The 14,255-nt window shown below is 38.7% G+C and overlaps 1 protein-coding gene across 17 annotated transcripts in view; it reads right to left on the minus strand.

Moving 5' to 3' along the window:
* The window catches only part of LOC105465851 (polyhomeotic homolog 3), a 105,191-nt gene that overhangs the window by 58,311 nt on the left and 32,625 nt on the right, over nt 1–14,255 (minus strand). For 14 of the 17 annotated variants that reach the window (XR_011619886.1, XR_011619885.1, XR_977824.2 and 11 more), the window contains 2 exons: nt 10,667–10,765; nt 1,356–1,602 (listed from right to left, as the gene is read on the minus strand). Coding sequence is in view for 12 of the 17 variants with exons in the window: in XM_011714518.3 (XP_011712820.1) it covers nt 1,356–1,602; nt 10,667–10,765 (346 nt within the window). In the remaining 5 variants the exon portion in view is untranslated. The remainder of the gene's footprint in view (nt 1–1,355; nt 1,603–10,666; nt 10,766–14,255) is intronic. The other 3 variants (XM_011714537.3, XM_071091230.1, XM_071091229.1) reach the window with 1 other exon arrangement.

Here is a 14,255-nt window from a genome sequence, read left to right on the forward strand (position 1 = left end):
ACTTACACCTAAGTGTAAAACAAGTCTTTAAAAAGTAAAGCAGCGTTATAAAAGGACAGAAAAAAGATGCTTCCCCAATGAGGTTGCTGGAACAAAGGAAGTTGTTTTTTTTTTTGAGACAGAGTCTTGCTCTGTCACCTAGGCTGGAGTGCAGTGGTGCAATCTTGGCTTACCGCAACCTCTGCCTTCTAGGTTCAAGCAACTCTCATACCTCAGCCTCCCAAGTAGCTGGGACTATAGGTGCACACCACCATGCCCCGCTAATTTTTATATTTTTAGTAAAGATGGGGTTTCGCGATGTTGGCCAGGCTGGTCTCAAACTCCTGACCTCAAGTGATCCACCATCTCAGCCTCCCAAAGTGTTGGGATTACAGGCATGAGCCACTGCACCCGGCCAGAATTTTTTTTTTTTAATGAAACATTTATAAGGTGTCTAGCCCAGTGCAACACACATACACATACACACACACATACTCAAATAAGCTACAGTTATAGTGATTTAGAAAAACATGCAGATACATTAAGAATAAGGGAGACCTAATTATGGTTGAGAAACAAAGGAAACGGTCTAGTATGAGAAGATAAAAGATGCTCTAACAATTAAGTACTAAAGAAGGTTTAAAAAAAAAGGTAGGATCAACAACAGGGGCAAATGGTGCTAAGTTTAAGAATACATGTAACTCTTTATCTTATTAAAAGTAAAGAAAGTTCAATCCTGAGAAATTCTGAGATGAATAGAGAGGCAGCAAGGTCACTCTAGATGGCCCCCACATTTTCAGTATGAGAACCATGAGGCAAGATTATCTGGATAAAGTAAAGGCTGCACAGGTTGAATTCAAAGCTTGAGAAGAAAGACAATCAGTTCATTGCCTGAGATGATCCTCTCAGAGATGAAATCAAAGACAGAAAAAGGCAACAACATAAGGAAAATAATTATGCATAGTTCTGTGTTTCAAAGTGACAAATTTCTCCCACTGATAACAACTTTAAACAAAATAGTATACTGCTTTTTTATAAGCTTTAAAAATTATCCCACTGAAGTATATTAAATAAACTACAGGCAAATCTTTTTTTAAAGCTAAAAGGTTTTATCAATATAAGGAGAGACCAGCACTTAAAGATGTTAATCAAATGTTATTTGATTTTAAAAAACCTATTATATTGTTACAATTTATTTTATCTGTTGGGCTTTTTTGTCTCTCTTCAAGCTACACATTAAGATTAAATTTATAAAATTCACATTCTAAAATGTTTTAAAGGTGTCACTCCTGTTCAAGTAATCAACATCCTTTGTTTTGCTCTGTCTGCTAAGAAAATGAATAATACAACTATTTTCAACGAAAGTTTTATCCCACCTGGTGCTATTAACTGGTGAATACTCGATGTCCGGGTGACAGCTGTGCTTCGTGATTCCAGACTTGGGCTTTCTCCTTTCTTATTACTTTCTGGAGAAGGATCTCGTTGGCTGATTTTAGAACTGGTCACTGTTGTTTTGTTATGACAAATTGTCAATGACTGAGTTTGACTAGTGCTTTTTGGTGGACCATTCTGTGAGCTAGATAATACACCCAACTTCTGGCTGCGTAATGTTAAATTCTGAACCTAAGAACCACATAACAGAAAATCAGGATGAAAACAGATGGTTTTAATTGATGTGGACATCATTACCATTATGACAATACTGACAACACACTTATATTATGCTTTTCATACGAAAAGCTCCGAGCACTTCAAAGAACTGATTAATCCTTAAGGAAAGAAGAGTTATTATTCTAAATAATCACATCTTAAATATTAAGTGGCAATTTTTTAAAAGACATTAACAGAAAGGAAAGAGGGGGGAGTAAGGGAGGAAGAGAGGGAAGATGAAAGGGGGAGGGGAGGAGGAGAAGGGAGAGAAGGGAAGGATCATAAAGAACTAGATAAAAGCAGTATGTATATACATATAAACAGTGTGTGTATTATACATGTATGAACTATGAATATGAGGAAATTACTCTGCAACATACTGCATTTAAAAGTTACCAGTTCCAGCTATAGAGATTAAGGGGACATTGACCTTGTAAGAAAATTAATTCTTCAAATTATCTGCCCCATTGTGAAAATTATGAAAAGCATTTTCAAGAAACTCTTTTAATTTAGTAAAATTTTGGTGGTGTTGTTATTGAACATTCACTGCCTTTGAAAACTACATCTCATGAACTGAAAAGACTGTGTGCATGATCCTGAAATGGCTTTCTGTGGTGGCTCCTGCTACACTCAGGGCTATTTGAAACATACTGCCAGTCTGGATGGTAGCAAAGATTATTCCAATTACTCTCAGCTGAGATTCATAACATTTCCAAACAGCAAGAAGCAAGACAGAAAAATCCTTCTCCAAAAGTTGCTGAACTTCTTGTCTATCTAGAATGCATGTACCAAATATATGTAGGCTAGCACTGGCCCTAGGAGAGAAACTGAGATAAAAGAGACTCCAAAGTGACAAAGCAAATGATATACTGCTGCTTTATAAAATGTTCTTCAGTTTCATGTGTTTTCTGTCTCTACATCATTAACTGATGCTCAAAAGCTATACTTTCTTCCAGCACTTTGGGAAGCCAAGGCGGGCAGATCACCTGAGGTAAAGAGTTCAAGACCAGCCTGGCCAACATGGTGAAACCCCATCTCTACTAAAAATACAAAATCAGCCAGGCATGGTGGCACACATCTGTAGCCCCAGCTACTCAGAAGGCTGAGGCAGGAAAATCACTTGAACCCAGGAGGCAGAGGTTGCAGTGAGCCAGGTGGCACCACCACACTCCAGCCTGGGCAACAGAGTGAGACTCTGTCTCCAAAACAAACTGTCCTTTCTCAGGCTGGGCGTGGGGCCTCACACCTGTAATCCCAGCATTTTGGGAGGCCGACGTGGGTGGATCACTTCAGGTCAGGAGTTTGAGACCAGCCTCGCCAACACAGGGAACCCGTCTCTACTAAAGATATACAAATTAGCCAGGCATGGTGGCGCATGCCTGTAATTCCAGCTACTCGGGAGGCTGAGGCATGAATTCCTTGAGCCTGGGAGGTGGAAGTTGCAGTGAGCCAAGATAATGCGCCATTGCCCCCCAAGTCTGGGTGACAGAGCAAGACACTGTCTCAAAGAAAAAAAAAAAGAAAAACAAAAAGCTATACTTCAGGCCAAAGTTTTCATCAGTTCTATTCTAAGCTACTCAAACAATTTTTTAACTGAAACCATATGGATTGTCTTATCTGATTTTTCTCATATTTCATACCAATGTAAACATAAATGGATAATAACCACTGTATTATTAAAGTTTAATGCAAAAACAAAATATACTGGCTGGGCACAGTGGCTCACGCCTGTAATCCCAGCACTTTGGGAGGCTGAGGCAGGCAGATCACAAGGTCGAGACCAGTCTGGCCTATTTGGTGAAACGGCGTCTCTACTAAAAATACAAAAATTAGCCGGGTGTGGTGGCAGGTGCCTGTAGTCCCAGCAACCCAGGAGGCTGAGGCAGGAGAATTGCTTGAAACCCGGAGGCAAGGGTGCAGTGAGCTGAGATCACACCACTGCACTCAAGCCTGGGCAACAGAGTGAGACACTGTCTCAAAAAAAAAAAAAAAAAAGAAGAAGAAATATTAGAATCCAGATTTCTCAGATTGCCACTCAAAGCCCTCCACAACCTAGGCCAAAACCCACTTCAAACCCCCAGTTTCTATTCCTCCAGCCCACAGTTCTCATATTTCACCCAAACTGTTCTGCTCACTATTCTCCAAATATACCTTCCACTTCCTTCATTTGGCGCTCTTATTTAAGCACCTCCTGCCTAAATGCCATCTTTTCTCAAAGCTGTCTTTTGAAGCCAAACCCATTCTTCTAAGCCCAGTAAAATCCCTCTTACCCTACCTAAGAAACATGCCCAAAGTCCCCGGTTAGAAAAGGGTTTCTTCCTCCCTTCTGGAACAACTTTCCCATAGCATTTGGGTCATTACTGGCCTACTGAACTGACAAATATCTAACTTGATTTAGAATTACTAAATGTATGTCTGTGAAATACTGAGACTCGCTAGTAGACTCTCATCTCAACATTCATTTTTATACTCCCTGCAGCTCGGTGCTGCAGACTTAATAGAAACTTCACAAGTCTGAGGTATTCTCCTATGTATGATTTTGAAATACATATTACATGGCTAATTTTTTGGTAAGCACTTAGTTCTCTTCATCGTGTTCTTATGCTAACATTAAAATCTGTTCATGTTTACCAAAAACATCTCAACAAGTATCTAGAAGAGGCACATTAAAATCTTCCAGGAAGCAAGAGAAAGATAATATAAAATTTAACATTTGCCACAAGTGATCTATAAAGTAGACTGCATAGTAATGATAACCAAAGGATAATAATCTGAAAAACTGGAAAGCATTCCCTCAAATGAAAAGTACATTCACAGTAAATGAGGATTTGACACAATGAACCCTGAAACCTGCAGCATATCCATTTCTATAGAATAATACACTTTGTGTTTTTAATTTTCCTTATGTTTTCTGGAATTCTAAAAGAAAATGTGTATATACTTACATACACTATGTTGTATATATATTATTTATGTGAACACATATATTTTAGAATATGGCTAAAATATCTATGATCATTTTGACTTAAATATTGACATGGTTTAAATAAATTCCAAACATGAAAGCTACACTGCCTAAATATATTACAAAGTTAACTTAGCTGCTGGTGGAAAGATCACATACACCGATTTCCTTGACAGAGCTTCCCTTTTGAAAGAAAACACATCCTTTCTAAGAAGAAGAATATTAGGGCACTCTGATGTCCCACATTCATTTCATCTGAACCTTTCCTTTAATCAAGTGACGAAAACTTTCTGACTTTTTAAAAAGTCTACATTTTGCATGAGTTATTTTTGCTAATTTCACATCTCACATTGTTATAGAGGGCTTCCCTGCCAAAATACTCTCACATCAATTATTTAACTGGAATCTAACAAATACTATGGCAATTATCACAGTATCCCTAAGAGTGAGGGTCATATTGCTGACAGTAGAGCTGAGTTTTTAGCTTTTAAATCCAAAGGGCTGTTTTTTTTCTCAATTCTAAGAGTATTCCCCAGTAAGCCTATCTGGGGAATAAAGAACAGCCCTTCGGATTTACTGGGTCAGATTTATTTTTCTTTTTTCCCTTTTTTTTTTTTTGAGACAGAGTCTCACTCAGGCTAGAGGGCAGTGGTTCAATCTCAGCTCACTGCAACCTCCACCTCCTGGGTTCAAGCAATTCTCCTGCCTCAGCCTCCTGAGTAGCTAGGACTACAGGCCTGTGCCACCATGTCCAGCTAATTTTTGTATTTTTAGTAGAGATGGGGTTTTGCCATGTTGGCCAGGCTCATCTTGAACTTCTGGCCTTAAGCGATCCACCCGCCTCCGCCTCCCAAAGTGCTGGGATTACATATGTGAGCCACTCTGCCAGCCTCTGGGTCAGATTTCTTACTCATCTCTTTTTTTTTTTTGAGACAGAGGCTTGCTCTGTCACCCACGCAGGAGTGTAGTGGTGCGATCTTGGCTCACTGCAACCTCCACCTCTCGGGTGCAAGCAATTCTCCTGCCTCAGCCTTGTGAGTTAGCCAGGCTGTTTACAGATACCTACCATCACACCTAGCTAATTTTTGTATTTTTAGTAGAGACGTGATTTCACCATGTTGGCCAGGCTAGTCTCACACTCCTGACCTCAAGTGATCTGCCTGCCTTGGCCTCCCAAAGTGCTGGGATTACAGGCGTGAGCCACCATGCCCAGTTCATCTCTTAACACACTCTACCCTATAACATCTTTCCAAAAATCTGTTTTTGTGTCGGTGTGCCAGGTGGAGAGAAGGAATGGAGCATTTAACATAGTAAATAGAAGTGAGATATTCCAAATTTCTCATTTTTTACACTATGGTATAAAAATGTTTAGTACTAAGGAAAAATCAACTGTTGAACTGACTTCTATTGCTTAAAGAGTATTAAAATACAACTTCAGATTTGGTATTTCACAACTATAAATAAATTTTTTAACTGCAAATATAATTTTAAAACTCAAGAAAGTTATGCAGAAATTTTCCAAAACTAATAGTCTTGAACTTGAGGAAAGTTATCACTGGAGTGTGTAAGTGTGAGCATCACCTACCAATGCCAGCCTCACTCACTGCCATTTCAAAAGTACAGAGAAGAGAAACAATATCCATAGAGAAATTTCTAAAGTTTAATCCATTCCTCCAGCCCCTCAAAAATCTATCCTTGAATTAAGGCCGATCACAGAGGCTCATACCTAGAACACATCAATCTGGACCCCAAAGGCCACTTTTATAAATTATTTTGACTATTCACATTAAAAATACCCTTAAATATGAAGTAAGATGTTTTCTTCATGTGTACCAGCAAGACAAATTGTGCTCCTCAGAATACGTTAAAATCAGCTGTGTTTTCCTAAGCAGGTCGTTTGTTTGTTTTACCTTGGAAACTATAAATTCTTTTTTTTTTTTTTTTTTTTTTTTTGAGACAGGGTCTCACTTTATCACCCAGTCTGGAATGCAATGGCTCGATCTTGGCTCACTGCAGCCTCAACCTCCTGGGCTCAAGCAATCCTCCTACCTCAGTTCCCCAAGTAGCTGGGACTATAGGCCCGCACCACCACACCCTGCAAATTTTTTCTATAGATGGGGTTTTGCCATGTTGACCAGGCTGGTCTTGAACTCCTGAGCTCAAGCAATCTGCCAGCCTCTGCCTCCCAAAGAGCTAGGATTACAGGTGTGAGCCACCTCGCCTGGCCTATAAATTCTTTAAGTGGTTGCTTTTCTCTCTTCACTATTAGTTACCTGAAAGTTAAGAACCAACTTTGTGACTCATCTTCAGACAATGCATAACAAAAAGAGTAATTAGTAGCTTGTGGTATCTTATTATGTGGCAGGCACTACGTTAAGTACTTTATTGTTTCATTTATTCCTTATAACAACTCTGAGCTGCAAGCAACAGCTCCGAGAGTAGAGCTGAGTTGTTTTAAGGAGTAAATGAAACAATTCAGTAAATGAAACATTTAGTAAATGCTATCAGACACTTCTATTTTAATTTATTAACATATTTAATCCTCATAGCAACCTTATGAAATATATAATAAATGTTATTTTATTTTATATAATTGAAACTGAGGTGAGAGGTTAAGGACTTGTAACAATAAAATGGTACAGCAAGTATTTGAACCCAGAGATTCTGGCTCCAAAGTCCGTATTATAAACACTATGCTATCCTATGAATCTGGCCAAAATCAATCTGGCTGGCAAACGTTGCTGAAGTCAGAATTTGAACCCAAGTCTTCCTATCCCCGACTTCTGCAAAAAAAAAAAGTACTACTTACTGAGTGCCTGTAATGTTCTATACACTAAAGATATATATTACTCATCCTTTTTCCCTACAAATATGAATGAATATTAAAGATGTTTGGCAACTTGTACAAGTCATACGATAAATGATTGAGGTAGGAGCTTAAGTCCATATAGAACTTCATACATGTAAACTGAGCAGCAACTTCACTCCTAGCTCCATGCCACTTTCCTAGTTTTATTTGTGTCTTTTTTCTTACATGGTTCCAATTTACTTTCTAATGTTTTATTGTACACATCTTATAAATGAATTAAAATCTTAGTTGGAACAAAGTCAAATATAAATGAAAAAATAAAATTTAAAATGTTCTGGAAGTTGACGATGGTCTAGCTCTATTAGGTTTCATAAAACCAAAAGAAAAGAAAAGAAGATCATTATTTCAGGCTGGCACAGTGGCTCACGCCTATACTCCCAGAAGTCTGGGAGGCCGAGGTAGGCAGATCACTTGAGCTCAGGAGTTCAGGACCAGCCTGGGCAATATGGTGAAACCCTGCCTCTACAAAAAAAAATACAAAGACTAGCCAAGCGTGGGAGCACACCTGTAATCGCAGCTACTCAGGAGGCTGAGGTAGGAGGATGGCTTGAGCCCAGGGAGGTCGAGGCTACAAAGAGCCATGATTGAGCCACTGCACTCCAGCCTGAGTGACAGAGTGAGACCCTATCTCAAAAATTAAATAAATAACTAAATAAATCAATCAGTTAATTTAAAAAGATCATTACTTCAACAAATTCATTCCAGAAACATAAAAGTTTAGAGTTGAAAGTTCAGTGGCAGAATTCTCGCCTGCCACGCGGGAGGCCCAGGTTCGATTCCCGGCCCATGCAGCACGCCCTCCCATTTAGAACGGGCGCAGTGGCTCAAGCCTGTAATCCCAGCACTTTGGGAGGCCGAGACGGGCGGATCACAAGGTCAGGAGATCGAGACCATCCTGGCTAACACGGTGAAATCCCGTCTCTACTAAAAAAATACAAAACTAGCTGGGCGAGGTGGTGGGCGCCTGTAGTTCCAGCTACTTGGGAGGCTGAAGCAGGGGAATGGCGTAAACCCGGGAGGTGGAGCTTGCAGTGAGCTGAGATCCGGCCACTGCACTCCAGCCTGGGTGACAGAGCGAGACTCCGTCTCAAAAAAAAAAAAAGAGAAAGAAAAACCTTAACAATATGGAAAAAAAAAGTCCAATAAAGTTAAGAAACTGTAGAGAATCACTGGGCAAGTTAGAAGAAACCTGAAATGAACTGACCATCATCTTTATAAATTAACACATGAAAATCAGCCTTTATTTGTAAATGCATATACAGAGGTTTTATCAAAAATACCAAGGATTATTATTATCTCATTTTTTATTTTTTACCAGAAGATTGAGAACTATTATATTATAAATAAGAAGCCAATGATGACCCTAAAATATCCATTTCTGCCATATGCAGTCTAAAATATTCATTATGAAGAATACCAGAATACAGCAATATCATGCAAAGTAAACATTCTAACTCAAATTGTTTTCATTTAAAATGTATTCATTCTAATTCATTCTTATCAAATTTATTGAGGTGTAACTTACATACAATAAAACAAAACAATGAGTTTTGACATATGTATATACCATATAATTACTACCCCAAGATACAGAACATCACCTTAACCATGAAAGTTCACTCATGCCCGTTCCCAATCAATCTCCCCCTACTTTTTACCCCAGATACCACTTATCTGATTGTTTTTCACTATAGTTTTGCCTGTTCTAGAATTTCATATAATGGAATCATAGAGTATGTATTCCCTATACCACGGTTATTTTGCTAACCATCATGTTTTTAAGATTCATCAGTATTTCTGAGCAGTATTCCACTGTAAGAATATATTGAGGCTGGGCGTGGTGGCTCATGCCTGTAATCCCAGCACTTTGGGAGGCTGAGGCAGGCAAATCACCTGAGGTCAGGAGTTCACGACCAGCCTGGCATGGTGAAACCCTGTTTCTATTTAAAAAAAAAAAAAAAAGAAAAAAGAAAAAAAAATTAGCTGGGTGTAGTAGCACACGCCTGTAATCCCAGCTACTCGGGAGGCTGAGGCAGGAGAATCACTTGAACCCAGGAGGTGGAGGTTGCAGTGAGCTAAGATCGCACCACTGCACTCCAGCTTGGTCAACAAGAGCAAAACTCTGTCTCAAAAAAAAAAAAAAAAAGAATATATCAAAATTTGTTTATCCACTCAGCAGTTAAAGGACATTTGGTTGTTTCCACTTTGGGGCTACTCTGAGTACTGCTGCTATAAACATTCGCTTGCATGTCTTTATGTGTTTTCACATCTCTCAGGGTAAACATAAGGAGTAGAACTGCTGAGTCACATGCTACATGTATGTTTCACTTCATGAGGAATTGCCAAAGTCTTTTCCAACATGTGGCTATACCATTTTACCCTCTCACCAGCAATGTATGAGAATCTGGATGTTCCACATTCTCACCAGTATATAGTATTAGCAGTCTTCTTCGTGTCAGCCATTCTTGTGAGTGGATGGTGATACTCACTGTGGTTTTGATTTGCATTTCTGTAATGATGAATCTCACTGTGTCACCCAGACTGGAATCCAGTGGCACTATCATAGTTCCCTGCAGCCTCAATCTCCCAGGCTTAAGCAATCCTCCTGCCTCAGCTTCCTGAAAAGCTGGAATTACAGCTGCACAGCACCACAGCTAGCTAAATTTTTTTATTTTTAGTAAAGACCGGGTCTTGCTATTTTGCCCAGGCTGGTCTTTAATGCCTGAGCTCAAGCAATCTTCCTACCTGGGCCTCCAAAAAGTGCTGGGATTAAAGGCATGAGCCACTGCACCCGACCAATTTTTAAAATTTTAAATTTGTCTAGTTTAATTCACTTTCAAACTTAAAATCCTTCTTGACTTAGTTATTACATAAGGAATACTGCAAAGCAATCTAAGCAAAAGAATATATCTCACATGAGAAATAAATCTGCTTTATGATAAAACTAAACACAGAATGTCATTAACAAAAAGTCTCATTAACCTTGACCAACCAACGTCAAATAACCTAAATATCTGTGTTTAATGGTATTATAATTTTAACAGAAAAAACATTTTCTTGAAGTTCTATTTTATTAAATTTCAATCTGAAATGCATGACAAAGAGCACTGAAACCATCAGTAAGTTAAACACAAAAGGAATGCTTAACTTTAACCTGAAGATCCAGATCTCAAGTAACACATTATGAAGCTAGACAAGCTCACCTGAGTAGCTGCAGACTGACAGGAAGATGACGATGACGACGAGACAACAGGAATGTCAGACTGTACAGCAGCCACAGTGGTAGCGGGTGTGAAAATCAGCTGTACAGACAGAAAACCAAAAAAATACCCTAAGACAAAAGAACATGTCCCACACACAATGTGCAGCAGGCAAGAGAGACTGAAATTTGTGACAGAAAGACAATGCAGTTTAGGATTATCTCCTCAGCAAAAGGTTTTACATGACAAAGAGAAGTTTCTGATAATAAGAGAACTCAAAAAACATCATAAACATTTTTGAAACAGCTCATGATTCTGATGAGTGCAAAAAAAAGCAGTACTCAAAAAAGAAAATATATTTTGGTGATATGAAATTCTCAGACCAAATTGTGTCTCAAATAAGCTATTATAGTTAAATTTTTCCTAGCTCAAAACTACTGTGGCAGGATTCCTAAAATGGAAAGTTAAAGTAAACAACTACAGTCACTATTTTGGAACACAAATTAAATTTCAGTGAGAAACAAAAAGAAACACCAAAAAAGCCTTTTCAGTCCTCTTTATCATAAGGATAACTATGCCACATACTACACTCCAATATTTCACTCCGCTACAAAGGATCTATAGGGCAAATCCAGGTTGCCCTTTCATTTTAAAACTATTTGTAAAGAAATATTCATTCTATGGCCTGGCGCGGTGGCTCACGCCTGTAATCCCAGCACTTTGGAAAGGCCAACGCAGGTGGATCACTGGAGGTCAGGAGTTCAAGACAGCCTGGCCAACACAGTGAAACTCCATCTCTACTAAAAATACAAAAATTAGCCAGGTGTGCCTGTAATCCCAGCTACTCGAGAGGCTGAGGCAGGAGAATCACTTGAACCCAGGAGGTGGAGGTTGCAGTCAGCTGAGATCACACCACTGAACTCTAGCCCGGGTGACAGAGCAAGACCCATCTCAAAAAAAAAAAAAGAAATATTCATTTTAAAAGTAAATGCCACACCGGTCAAAATTCAACAACAAAAGAGCCTGCAAAAAAAGCTTCACATCAAAAAACAAAAAGACATTTAATGTTTTTACTTATCACCTTCCTTTCTTTTCCTTTTTTTTTTTTTTTTTTTTTTTTTGGTGAGACGGAGTCTCTGTCACCCAGGCTGGAATGTAGTCATATGATCTTGGTTCACTGCAACCTCTCCCTCCCAGGTTCAAGCGATTCTCCTGCCTCAGCTTTCCGAGTAGCTGGGATTACAGGCATACGCCACAACGCCAGGCTAATTTTTGTACTATTAGTAGAGACAGGGTTTCACCATGTTGGCCAGGCTGGTCTCGAACTCCTGACCTCAAGCGATCCGCCCACCTCAGCCTCCCAAAGTGCTGGGATTACAGGCGTGAGCCACTGTGCCCGGCTCAACTTTTTTCAATATTCAAACAAACGCCATTAATTTCTTTTTTCTTTTTTTTTTTGAGATGGAGTTTTACTCTTGTTGCCCAGACTGGAGTGCAATGGCGCAATCTCGGCTCACCACAACCTCCGCCTTCCAGGTTCAAGTGATTCTCCTGCCTCAGCCTCCCGAGTGACTGGGATTACAGGCATGAGCCACCATGCATGGTTAATTTTTTGTATTTTTAATAGAGACAGGGTTTCTCCACGTTGGTCAGGCTGGTTTCGAACTCCCAATCTTAGTGATCTGCCCGCCTCGGCCTCCCAAATTGCTGGGATTACAGGCATGAGCCACCACACCCAGCCAAATGCCATTAATTTCTAAGGCAATACAATCCACTTAGAGATCAATCAATTCAATTTAGTAAATCTGACACTTGTTTCAAAGAACATGTAAATACTTTATTTAAAAATTGTATAAATTATTCCATTCCTCTTGCTATCTAAGTTAAAATGTTCAACCAAACAAAGACCAAAAACAATCAGAAAAATTAAATGACCAATTAAGTGACCTTTTAAACTTCAGTTCTTTAGTACACTAAATTTAAGTAAATTCAACAACAAAGTAAAATGAGGCCTCCATATCTATGGAGTTCGTCATTCAACTGTAGATCAAAGCAATATTCGTTAAAAAAAAAAAAAGACAGCTGCATCTGTATTGAACATGTACAAACTTTTCTCTTGCCATTATTCCCTAAACAATATAAGTTATTTAAATGGTGTTTACATTATACTAAGTATTATACGTAAAAATGATTTAAAGTATATGGGAGGACATGCATAGGTTATATGCAAATACTATGACTTGAGCATCCTCAGATTTGAGTATTTTAGGGGACAGAGAGGGTGGGGCCTGGCAACAATCCACCACAGACACCGAGGGACAAATGGCATAACTTTCCTGAAAAGGTAATTTCCAGTACCAAGACCCTGAAAGGACTAAACCTAAAAAGAAGATATTCAATTTAGTTTGACCCGTATGAAACTGCTGATTTTAGAGTTCAAAAAGAGTCAAATAGCGACCATTTCAAATGGTTCAACCTAATTTTAAAGCACAGAATTAGTTAAATGATTGGAAACTTTGCAATTTTAGATAAAAAAACTGAAGATCCAAGCCAGGTGTGGTGGTTCACGTCTGTAATCCCAGCACTCTGGGAGGTGAGGCAGGTGGATCACGAGGTCGGCAGTTTGAGACCAGCCTGGCCAAGATGGTGAAACCCCATCTCTACTAAAAATACAAAAATTAGCAGGGCGCGGTGGCAGGCACCTGTAACCCCAGCTACTCAGGAGGCAGAGGTTGCAGTGAGGAGACATAATGCCACTGCACTCTAGCCTGGGCAACAGAGTGAGACTCTGCCTCAAAAAACAATAACAACAACAACAAAAAACTGGAGATCCAGGTAAATATTCAGTCCACTGGACAAAAAAGAATATAAATATATTAGGGACAATGCATTTGTCTAGCTTCTTTAAAGACATCAAATAAAATACATGTCAACCAATTTCTACATTCCTTAAAGAAGCTCAACAATTAAATTAGGAAATCAGTAGATACCCAAATACAGAATAACCAAATTAACATTCCTATATTCATAAAAGATCAAAATGAACTCAAGAACACAAATAACCTTGCAGAACTTGAGATGGGAATAACCAAAGTTAAGCATCATCTGGGAAACTATCTGGAACTCCAATATAGAATTCAGAAAATCCTAGGATACAAATTCTAACTTTAACAACGAAGTTTTTTTAACATTTCTATTTCACTAAATCTAAGTTGTCAAAAATAGGCAATGATTTCATGGACCACTGTAAGTACCAAGATGCCATCAGTTATAAAATGCATCCCAATTTCAGAGATGTTAAACTATGAAAAAAAGGTTTCCGATGAATTTGATATTAAAAAATAATCACTCTTATGCTACTGAATCTCTATTAGCTTTGCAACGTGATAATTACTATTTGATACCAAGAAGATTTATTAATTAAAAGTAGAATCTTTCATGACATAATGTACAAGAGCTGAAGGCACGCTCGCATGCACACACACACACACAATTAAACATTTCTTAAATATTAAAAATACCTCTTATTGTATCAAATCAAGAAACATTTTGATCTCTCAAGTCCTTAAACACTGAAAAAATTTGGTAGCTC

The sequence above is a fragment of the Macaca nemestrina genome, chromosome 2 (genome assembly GCF_043159975.1).
Source record: "Macaca nemestrina isolate mMacNem1 chromosome 2, mMacNem.hap1, whole genome shotgun sequence".
Classification (NCBI taxonomy): domain Eukaryota; kingdom Metazoa; phylum Chordata; class Mammalia; order Primates; family Cercopithecidae; genus Macaca; species Macaca nemestrina.